Source organism: Lithobates pipiens, unplaced genomic scaffold (genome assembly GCF_037356315.1).
Source record: "Lithobates pipiens isolate NorthernLeopardFrog02 unplaced genomic scaffold, aLitPip1_a1.2 Scaffold_16, whole genome shotgun sequence".
NCBI lineage: Eukaryota > Metazoa > Chordata > Amphibia > Anura > Ranidae > Lithobates > Lithobates pipiens.
The window spans coordinates 445,555,042-445,567,049 of NW_027507748.1; the positions used below are offsets into that span (position 1 = coordinate 445,555,042).

The 12,008-nt window shown below is 41.2% G+C and overlaps 1 protein-coding gene across 2 annotated transcripts in view; it reads right to left on the bottom strand.

The window, feature by feature from the left end:
* Positions 1 to 3,765: 3,765 nt before the first annotated feature.
* Positions 3,766 to 12,008, bottom strand: part of CNGA3 (cyclic nucleotide gated channel subunit alpha 3) — an 81,973-nt gene continuing 73,730 nt past the window's right edge. For both annotated transcript variants that reach the window (XM_077482766.1, XM_077482765.1), the window contains 3 exons: positions 11,407 to 11,514; positions 11,216 to 11,322; positions 3,766 to 5,632 (listed from right to left, as the gene is read on the bottom strand). In XM_077482766.1, coding sequence (XP_077338892.1) covers positions 4,215 to 5,632; positions 11,216 to 11,322; positions 11,407 to 11,514 — 1,633 coding nt within the window. In that variant the 3' untranslated portion in view covers positions 3,766 to 4,214. The remainder of the gene's footprint in view (positions 5,633 to 11,215; positions 11,323 to 11,406; positions 11,515 to 12,008) is intronic.

A 12,008-nucleotide genomic window follows, 5' to 3' on the forward strand; every position in this document is an offset into this window, starting at 1 on the left:
TGTATCAAAAATGTCCGATGTGTCCGCCATAATGTCGCAGTCACAATAAAAATCGCTGATTGCCGCTATTACTAGTAAAAAAATTTATCAAAAATGCTATAAAACTATCCCCTATTTTGTAAACGCTATAACTTTTGCGCAAACCTATCAATAATCGCTAATTGTGATTTTTTTTTTACCAAAAATATGTAAAAGAATACGTATCGGCCTAAACTGAGGGGAAAAAAAAGTTTTTTATATATTTTTTGGGGATATTTATTTTGTTTGGGAGCCACGTCGCATGACCGCACAATTGTCAGTTAAAGCGACGCAGTGCTGAATCGCAAAAAGGGGCTTGGTCCTTTGGCTGCGAATTGGTCCGGGGCTTAAGTGGTTAAAGAGCCCGTCCCAACGAGCTTGCACAAAGAAGCAAACGCATAGTTGAGTAGCGCCCACATATGAAAACATTATTCAAACGACACATGTGAGGTTTTGCCGCGATTGTTAGAGCGAGAGGAATAATTCTAGCCTTAGACCTCCTCTGTAACTCAAAACTTGTAACCTGTAGAAATTTTTAAACATTGCCTATGGAGATTTTTAATGGTAAAAATTTGTCGCCATTCCACGAGCAGGTGCAGTCTTCCATTTACCATAGTGATTCTTTCTGTCTTCCATGTGCCATAGTGATACTTCCTGTCTTCCATGTATCATACTGATCCTTCCTGTCTTTCATGTGCCATAGTGATCCTCCCTGTTTTCCATGTGTCATAATTATCTTTCCTGTCTTCCATGTGCCATAGTGTTGCGTTCTGTCATCCATGTGCCATAGTGATCCTTCCTGTCTTCCATGTGCCATAGTGATCTTCCTGTCTTCTATGTGCCATAGTGATCTTCCTGTCTTCTATGTGCCATAGTGATCCTTCCTGTCTTCCATGTGCCATAGTGATCCTTCCTGTCTTCCATATGTCTTATGCCACGTACACAAGACCGGTCTTCCCGACATATTTTCGGCTGAGTTCTGATAGACTTTCGGAAACCGACTTGGCCAAACACAAGTCCATTCGAAAGTCCGTTAGTTTTGAACGTGATGACGTAAACGGGACTAAAGAAAGGAAGTTCAATATCCAATAGCTTCCCTTGCATTGTATTTGGTCCGTCGGACCAGCACACAGATGAACGGTTTTCCTGATTTTAGTCCATCGGAATTGAGTCCGTCGGATAGATTTGAAACATGTTCTAGTTCCAGAAAAAAGATTAAAAGCTACTCACAAGGATGGAAAGAAAACCACACTGTAACAACCTTTGACTTGTGACAATTCTTGTGACAATTCGTCTGACAGCAGTCTCAAGATCCTAAAGAGAAGACGTGCGAGCCACTGCTGCTGACGCGTTTCGAAGGATTATCTTCTTCCTCAGAGGCTCTAAGAAGGTAATCCTTCGAAGCGTGTCAACCAGCAGTGGTTCGTACGTCCTCTCTAGAATCTGGAGACTGCTATCAGTAGACGGATTGACACAAGCCAAAGATTGTTACAGTGTGATTTTATTTCCATCCTTGAATAATTTTTTATATTTTTTTCTTCTAAATAATTATATCAAAGGATAATGCACAAAGTTGGTGCGCCCTCTTTTTTTCTCTTCTTTTTTTTGCATGTATGTGTGCATGTCCATGCGTGTATATATACACGTGTATTTATGTGAGAAATTACAGGTTGAAAATAAGTAGGGGGCTTCAAGTAGTGGCTGCTGGTTACATAGTGAAGGTGCCTGGTCATTGAGGGGTAATTGTGATCTTCCTGCTCAGCTTTCTCCCCAGCAGCTGTGGGGTTAAATATGCATGTTGTCTTCCACTGGGTCTGCTGATAATGATGGCTGTAAAATCACTACAACCCCCCCCCCCCCCCACCCACACCCTGTTAGTAGAAACAAGCCAGAAGTGTTGGCTCTGTAATGATTTCTGACAGTTACTCTGTTCCCTCCTGCCTGTGAAATGCTGCATCCCCAATGCCTCAAATGCTGCTCAGCATTTATGGGGTTAATTGCTTTCTCGTTCTATGCAGGCTGGATCTTGAGTGCAGAATCTCCTCCTCTATCTGCACACTGCCAATCAGACACAAAGTCAAAATGTATGCAGTCCTCTCAGCAGAAGACTAGAAGCCCCTCCCATATTAGTTTTGCAGCTTTAGAGAGGGAGCAGAAGAAATCACGTGACTTCTATATGAGGCTACATGGAAAAAGTATTTAGACAGTCAAAAGGGATAATGCTGATTTAAATGTTTGACTTTACAATCACTTTAATGCCGCGTACACACAACTGTACTTTCCGGCAGACTAGGTCTGACGGGAATCAGTCTGTCAGACAGTCCGATCGTGTGTGGGCTAATCTGATCATTTTCCAATAAAAAAAATCAGACGGACCTAGAAATAGAACATGCTTCAAATCTGTCTGACGGACTCAATTCCTATCCGGAAAACCGTTCGTCTGTATGCTGGTCCGACGGACCAAATACAATGCAAGGGAAGCTATTGGCTACTGGCTATTGAACTTCCTTTTTTAGTCCCATCTTACATCATTACGTTCAAAACGAATGGACTTTCGAACAGACTTAGTCCGTTCATGTGTGGCCAAGCCCATTCATTCGGAAGTCCATCGGAACTCTGCCGAAAAGTCAGTCGGGAAGACCGTCGGACCTAGTCTTCCCAAAAGTGCAGTCGTGTGTACGTGGATTTAGGCTTTGTAAAAACAAACATCCCTGCTAAGTCTTTCCAATGGCAAAGTTTTGTAAAAGAAGCAGGTAAGGGACATTGTGCAGAATAGGATTCTATAATTCTATAAAGAACTATACAGTAAAATTGCAAATATGCAGGCTTTTTATTGCAGAAGAGACACTGCATAAAGTATAGGTACCTGCCTATTCACAATCCTCTGTGGAATGTACACTGAGGTGCGCACATGCAGCTCAATTTACATTATGGAACACTGCCAGCGTGCTAGATTGACTGCACTCCCATGCATGCACAGGAGTGATGTCATCCCATGCCGTTCAATGAAAATGGCTGAAAACCAGCACCTGGAAGAACACTGGGAGAAGATGCCAGCATCAGCAAGGGACCTCCCGGGTGTCAGACCGTTAAAACTAAGGTAAGTATGTATATGCCTTTAGTTCCACTTAACTGTCTTCCAAAACAGTTACATATAAGGCATGCCGTGAATGATAACTGTCATAGTCACTTGTACACTCAAATGAACTGTCGAGCCATCAAATGGCTGGTGTTATACTGTAACTGATCACATGTGCAGCATCATGGCAAATGCAGATCAAACAGAGGCTATGATGGCAGCTTCCTTGGCTTTAAAAGGACAGGAGGGTTTAGTTCCACTTTAACACAGATATGCATATTACTATATAGAATAGCTAAAGCTAACCGAACATAAGTCATAGACTTGCTTGGATGTGTTACTGAGCATTGGTGGGGCTGCTTAAAGTCTGAGATCCAGCAGGTATACACTATTTCTGATTACTCTGAGGTGACCTTTTCAGTTCTGGGTCTCATAAATACAAGCGCATGTCACAAGCTATTGGCAAATATGTTTGTGCACAAAAACTAAGTGGATTTGGATCCAACTCTGGTTTGTCAGAGATTTCTAAATCCAGCTCTTAGGACAGTCTTCCACAAAACCTGAAGCATGAATGCCTTACCTGCTTTTTGTTCCAATGCAGATCTCCAGGCTGAAAGTGCATTAAACTTACACTTACAGGTTTCATAAATGTACCAGATAACATAACAAAGAACTAATAGGTTTTGAGATTTATTTTACCACATACACCTTAAGAGCATTCATAGGAAAAATTGTCTTTTCAGAAAACTGAGAATAATATGTTGCATTGAGTTTTGGAATATGAATGTACCAAAAGCATGTATCTTTTGTATTTTAAAAATAATATAAATCTAGAAAATGAGTTCATACAACACAAAACTATCTTTAAATAAACAATTTAAAATTATTTATAAACCTGTAAACCATTTATTGTCTAAAGTATTCTAAAAGCTTGCAAGTACAAAAATATATTATTGAAGAAAAAAGAAAATGTATAAAAAGAAAAGCTTTCCCTGTATAGGCTGCCACATTACTAAATCGGTAAGATAAATCCTATGAAGTCCATTAGGAAGAATGTATAAAACACATGATGATCAGTTAATAAGTTTGAAGTACAAAAATGTAAATAGACAGTGGCTCATTTATTTTTGTTGTCTTCCACCTTATCTGTTTCCGGTGCACTGTCAGGCCCTTCAGACGTGCCATCATTGTTGTAGTTCTTTATTTGTTTCTCAACTTTAGTGATCCTTTGCTTCAGTTTTAATTGTGTGGAGTTGTAGTCAGCTAATAATCTGGCAAATCGAGTCTGCAAGCTATCAAATGCTGTTTCCATCTTATCAACCTTTTCTTCTAGGTCCTTTGGGTCTGCCCCAGCCTTTGCTGCTTCTTCATCTATAAGGCCATCTTTCATAAGAATTTGTCGTCCTTTTTCTTCTAGAGCTGTTTTAGCATCTGGATACTCAGTGAGGGCCTCCATTAAATCATCCTTAGATAAGCAGAATAAATCAGAATAACCAATGCTTCGAATGTTTGCTGTTCTTCGGTTCCCTGTTTTGCTCCCTTTGATGTTGAGGATACTAATTTCTCCAAAATAACTACCATCACTGAGTACCACAAATTGAGTTATTCCATCATCTGCTACTACTGCAAGTTTACCTTCTTTAATGATGTACATTTCACGTCCGATGTCCCCTTTTCTACAAATATAGTCACCAGGACTAAAAACCTGAGGCCTGAGCTTTAGGACTAATTCCACCAGCAGTCCTGCTTCACAGTCTTGAAAGATTCTCACCTTCTTCAAAGTGTCTAAATGAACATTGATTGCAATTTCTGCTTTCAGCTTATCTGGAAGACTTTTAAGGACCTCTTTCTCATCCATTGTTTTCTTGTTTGTCCAGAGATAATCAAACCACTTGATCACCCTTGCTTCTAGATCTTTAGATACATTACGGAATTGCATATATTGCTTTATAGAGTCAATCTTGGACTGAAACTCTGCCCTGGATGCATTCATGTTTGAAATCATGGAACCTACATTACCAACAATGGTTGCAAATATTAGCACGCCAATAAGAAAATCAAACACTACAAAGAGGAACTCTATATCCTTAACTGGTGGTGGGGTTTCTCCAATAGTGGTAAGAGTCAGGGTTGACCAGTAAAGACAATAAATGTATTTTCTTGCCATACGCCCATATTCTGGGTGAGAAATATTGGGATAGACCCAAGTGTCTGTTCCAAACCCAATGGCTTTAGATATTGCAAAGTAGATGCAGGCATTCCAGTGTATAATAATAAGAATGTAGAGAACAAGGTTCCCTATACGGAAAATATTTGGATAATTGGTCCTGGTTTCGGTACGATCAAAAAACTCAAACATCCTAGCAAACCTCAGGAGACGATTAAACCGTAGTTCTGGAAAATTGATCCCCAGCTTGAAGTAGGCCAGATCAGTTGGCACCAGAGACAACATATCAAGCTTAAACTGCATGGTCTTTTTGTAGTAGTCTCTTAACTTCTTGGAATCTTTAACCAGCAAGCCTTGCTCAAGGAAACCTAAGAAGATGAGATTAAAAGTACACATTGTGCATTAATTCTTAGACAGCCCATTAAAAACTAACATTTCTCCTTCTTTTGAGCTATATTCTAAATAACTGGCAAATGTGAATAGGGACTAATAATATAAAATGCCTTTTTTTGCAACCCATTAATGAGAAAAATTACAGTAGTAAACTACAACTTTGAGTGGATGAGTGAAGGTCTTTACCTTAATGTGTAAGTTGAGAGGATCTAACATAATAGAGGAATGGAGGGGAGTCAAAATTATGCCAGGAAGTCAAACAGGAATGCTGTCAAATATACATGTGTTCTATAGGATAAGCTATGGAAGTGTTTCTCAACTCCAGTCCTCAAGGCCCTCCAACAGGTAATGTTTTCAGGCTTGCCATTATTTTGCACAGGTGATTGGATCAGTGTCACTGCCTTAGTAATTACCACAGCCACTTCATTTGAGGGAAATCCTGAAAAGGTGACCTGTTGGGGTGCCTTGAGGACTGGAGTTGAGAAACACTAAGCTATAGGAATAATAATATGCTGAGAACAGTATAAAGGGACATTTTTCATTGTTCAAGAACAAAATAATTATGGGGAGGGAAACTTTTGAAAGTTTTTTTTACCTTTAGGACTAGATCATACTGGTGTGACATATGCTCCGACTTTGGGAGCACATGTCGCATTGTGTATGAATCAATGGTTCCCTATGAGAGCTGTCTTAACTGTTCTGACTTGTGTCGGTCCAACTTTGAGAAAGGTTCCTGCACTACTTTGGTCCGACTTGGACACGATTTCAGCCCACTGATTTTTTTTTTATTGGAAAAACCAACTTTGTTAATAAAAAATACATGGTACAGTGTCCAGAGAGAGCAGAAAACACAAAAAGAGAAAACTCATATATAGTGTGAAGTTATAGTGTGAGGACACTCATATTTTAGTGTTAGGACCACAGATACCAGAATGCTGTGACGTGACTCACACATGCGTTTGCAAATGTGTGCGGACTAAACCCCTATTTTTTAACGCATACTGTAATGCCGCGTACACGTGGTCGGAATTTCGGCCAGCGAAAGACAAATGAGAGCTTTTTGGAATTTTGCTGCCCGAATTTCCGCCAGCAAAAGATTTTGAGAGTAGGTTCTCAATTTTTCCAACAGAAAATTCCGAAGGAAATTCTGATCGTGTGTGTGCAATTCCGACGCGCAAAAACTCATGCATGCTCAGATTCAACTATCAGATGGAAGCTATTGGCTACTGGGTATCGAACTTCCTTTTTCTAGTCCCATTGTACGTGTTGTATGTCACCGCATTCTTGACGGTCAGAATTTGGTGTGACCGCGTGTATGCAAGACAGCTTGAGCGAAATCCCGTCGGAATTCCATCGGGAAAATCATCAGAGCTTTTTCTGACCAAAATTCCGATCGTGTTTAGGCAGCATTAGAGTTTATTCGGTTGTCTGCGAGCTGGTGGTAAGCAGGCTTCTGTGTTTTCCTGGGCATTCCCCAGGCTTTTGTTGTTAATTGTTTTAGCCCTCCAAATTACTGCGATAGCCAGCTATAGATGAGGGTGGTGGCAAGTTTTTTGTTATCACATTGGTGTTTGTATTGGTCCAGCAATGCACCGACACCTTTGCAGCTATTGTGCTATTTGCTGGGTGTTTGGTGTGCTGCTGTACCTTTAAGAAGGGGTGGGCTACCCTTTAGTCCACCTTTCCTCATTTATCCATCAGAATGCAAGTGCCACCACTGTGGGGACACTCTTATTTTAGTGTTAGGACTACAGATACAAGGGTGCCGTGACATGGCTCTGTGGCTCACGCATGCGTTTACAAATGCGTGCGGATTAACCCATTTTTAACGCATACTGTTAGACAGGTTTATTCAGTTGTCTGCGAGGTGGTGGTAAGCAGGCTTTGGTTTTTTCCTGGGCATTCCCCAGGCTTTTGTTGTTACCTGTTTTAGCCCTCCAATGCCGCTTACTGCGATAGCCAGCTAAAGATGAGGGTGGTGGGCTACCCTTCAGTCCACCTGCCCTCATTTATCCATCAGAATGCATGTGCCTCCACTGTGTTGAAACTCATATTTTAGTGTTAGGATCACAAATACCAGGGTGCCGTGATGTGACTCTGTGGCTCATGCAGTAGCTCCTCACTGCCCCAGTTGAAGACCTTTTAGTGTCAAAACACGTCGGGATAGCATTTACTGCACCCACATTGCTTTTATACGTTTTTTTTATCTTGTGTTCACTTTTATTTTGTCATTGGTCATATATGACATATTTTAATAAACCTCCTGGTTTGACCTGCACTATTTGGAGCCCTCTTTCCTTCCCGTTTTTTGTCCATATGTTTTTTCATGGTCCATGAGGAGTTGTCTTTTAGCAATATCCACGTGCTGTGGGAACGGTCTGTGGAGCCTTGGAGTCGAGAGCCGGGGTTCCCACATCGGATTGAACCAACTATCTCCTGGGTATAGCACCAGCCTCAGCCCCTATAGGACTACGAGCCTTTTTGACTCACTGTCGTATGACATGTGTGTCCACCCTAGCTGGTAAGAGTGTTTATTCACTTACTTTTGCAGCATTGCTGAGAGTGACTACAGACAATTGTTTTTCTGCCCTCAATTGTATGGTGTCACCACAATAAAAAGAGTTTTCTTCATTTCCACATTTATGGACTGTTACTTCACAATGTTTTAAGCACTTTATGTGTTTTAAGATTTGTTTTTCTGTAGATTATACACAATTTGTTTTTGCTACATCAAGATAGATGTATGATTTCACTTTATTGTACACACTTTTTGATCTACCATTCCACAGAGCCAAAAGCTTTTGCTGCGTCCAAAGCCACTACCACCCGTGTGCCAATCTCCTCATGGGATGCCCGAATGTTCATGAATAGACATCTATTATTCATAGCTGTGTTTTTCTCCAGCATAAAGATGGGTTGCTTAGGATGGATCAGGGAGAGTATAAACTTATGCAAATGGGAGGCAAACATTTTGGCCAGAATTTTGATGTCTACCTGTAGTAATAGGATTGGATGATATGAGTCAGGGTATTGTGGTTCTTTGCCCGGCTTGGGAATGACTATAATTTGAGCTTCCTGCATGGAGGGTGGCAAAATAACAGAATCAAATATATTTTGATAGAGATCATGCAGTTTGGGGATAAGAACTTCAAAACATGTGGCATAAAATTTAAGGGGTAGTCCATCTGATCCCAGAGCCTTAGATGCGGCCAGTTGTGATATAGCAGTGATAATATCATCAACTGAAATGGGTGCCTCTGATAAACAGAAAGGTGAGGAAATTAAATAGTTTGTCAATACTCCTGTGTGGCATGTAGGGGTTGGTTAACCTGAGAGGAGTATAATGTATTATAAAAGTTTTTAAATTCGAGCTTAATTCAAGCTTCCTGCATGGAGAGTGGCAAAATAACAGAATCAAATATATTTTGATAGAGATCATGTAGTTTGGGGATAAGAACTTCAAAACATTTGGCAGAAAATTTAAGTGGTAGTCCATCTGATATCAGAGCCTTAGATACGGCCAGTTGTGATATAGCAGTGATAATATCATCAACTGAAATGGGTGCCTCTAGGAGTGCCTCCTGATTAACAGAAAGGTGAGGAAATTAAAGAGTTTGTTAATACTCCTGTGTGGTATGTAGGGGTTGGTTAACCTGGGAGGAGTATAATGTATTATAAACGTTTTTAAATTCAGTGGCTACCTGTGGAGGATCAGTAATGATGTTCCCATTCGCATCTGTCAAGGAGACAACCACTTGTGCTCTGAGGATCTTGAAGGGAAACCCCATGCCCCCCCCCCCCCCCTATTCTATACTAGGCCCTTTGAGTCTGGTATAAATCTTGAGGGGGGAATCCCACGCCAAAATGTAAAAAAAAAAAAAAAAAAAAAATCCATACCAAACCCTTATCTGAGTATGCAGCCCAGCAGGTCAGGAAAAGGAGGGGGGGGGGAACGAACGAGCACCCCCGCCACCTGGACCATACCAGGCCACATGCCCTCAACATGGGGTGATTCTTTGGGGCAGTGGGGCTCTGTGCCCTGCCACACCAAAGCACCTTGTCCCCAAGTTGATGGGGACAGGGGCTCTTCCCGACAACCCTGGGTGATGGTTGTGGGGGGCTGCGGGCAGGGGCTTATCAGAATCTGGAATCTGATGTCTTCTTCCTCTGGTTCTTCTGCCAATTCTTCTCCCTCTACTGATGTCTTCTTCCTCTGGTTCTTCTGCCAGTTCTTCTCCCTCCACTAATGTATTTTCCCGCTGTTGTGTTAGCTCCAGTGTCTGCCATTTATTATATAGCCATGGGGCGTGGCCATCCGGTGATGTCATCTGGAGACTCCGTTCCCTTTAATGTCACCGCCCCATCATGTGCTGAACCAGAGGAAGAAGACATCAGCAGGGGGAGAACAACCAGAGGAAGAAGATACCCCCGAGGGAGAAGACATCACTGGAGAAAGAAGACACGTTGGAGCTACGACAGGGGAAATTCTTTATTTTTAATAAAGGACTTTGTCAAAAAACTGTGTACTGTTTTTATTTATTTTTGCCACTTTTTTGGGTAAATGAGTAGAGGTGCAATGTACCCCATACTCATTCACATGGGGGGGATCTGGGGGCTTCCTTGTTAAAGGGGGCTTCCAGATTCCAATAAGCCCCTTGTCCGCAGACCCCCACAACCACTGCCCAGGGTTGTTTGGAGAGGCCCTTGTCCGCATCAAGATGGGAAAAAGGTGCTTTGGCGTGGGGGGGGGGGGGCGCAGAGCCCCCCTGCCCCAAAGCACCCACCCCCCATGTTGAGGGCATGTGGCCTGTTATGGTCCAGGAGGGAGGGTGCCGGGCTGCATGCTTGAATAAGGGTCTGGTTGAGATTTTGGGGGGTATTATTTCTTTTTGGCGTGGGGTTTCCCCCCAAAATCCATACCAGACCGAAGATTCTAGTATGGTCTTGTTGGGAGGGGGGGGGACTAAATGCCTTTTTTTTTTTTTTTACATTTTGGTGTGGGATTCCCCTGTTAAGATTCATATCAGACTCAGAAGGCCTGGTATGGGCAGATCGAAATCGGATCCCGTTCATTGAAGTCGCATGGAAGTCGGACATGAAGTCGTATGGTGAAATCGGATTGGAAGTCCTCCAATGTTGGAGCAGTGTAAACCCGGCCTTATGCAGAAAATGAATTAAGGCAAAACAACATTTTGCCTTTATAACCAACTTAACAAACCAAAAGGGAGCAAAAAGGAAAATTATTGTTAGTATTTACATACACTTTAATACACAGCAGGTTACCACAAAATGAAAATATGTGACAGTGCAATGAAGCCCACTTATGATCAAATTGTTTCCTATAGCAATCAATCCAATGCTTGCTGTGGCAAAAACAAAAAAAAAAGTTGCCGTTCAATTTGATTTCTTACTTACCTTTCTCTCTCTCTTTCTGTTGTCAGGTTATTTTTACTTATATGCATTGATATATTAAAAAAAAAAAAATGTATGTTGATTTAACATGCAAAGGTACTGGACCACTGGCCAGTCAGATAGCCCTAAACATGACAACTCCTCACCTGTTCTGAATCTCACTAGTGTGTCAGCAAGGTACACAAAATCTGCAATATAATCCAGAACCAGCCACAAGATCACATATTTTTTCTGCAGTTCATTAAAGCAAGCCCTGCAAGACATTAAAAGATGTTACAATCCAATGATAACTCAGATCTCTGTATTTATGTATACCATATACTAAGACCCTGTTTACCTGCACACGAGAAAGCACCAGTTATAAAGTACAGGTATTGAGATGATGGATAGCCATCGGTAGTAAAAGTTGCTTGCTGGGTCAATCACAAATATTTCCTTCTTTTTCCTATAAATGAAAAAATTATAATTTAATGGCTGATAAACATTTTTCATATCCTTTTTTGCTGCCATCTTTCCTTGGCTACTGTAAATCCAGATGTTCATACAAAGGGTTCATTAAAAAAAAAAAACAGTGTAGAAAGCCTAAGCTTAGCAAAAAAGGAGATGTACTCAAACATTTTTACACATCACAAGCAAACAATTACTAGCTCAAAGCAGTGTTTTTTTCTGTGTTAGGATCAAACTAACAAGCACCTGTAATATAACCTATATTCCTGGGATTTTAGAGATAACAGCATTGCAGCATCATGTAACTTATACAGAAGAAAACGCAGGGCCTTTTTTGGTTGTTGGTGAGACCAATAAAGATACCATTAGTAGCCACGGCCCAGTATAAATTGTATGCATTTTTCAACTGAAAGTGCAGATCAAGGTAGTCACAAGATTAGCAGACAACTGAACATTCAATTGTGTTATATACACTGTTCATTCTTTTGAAGG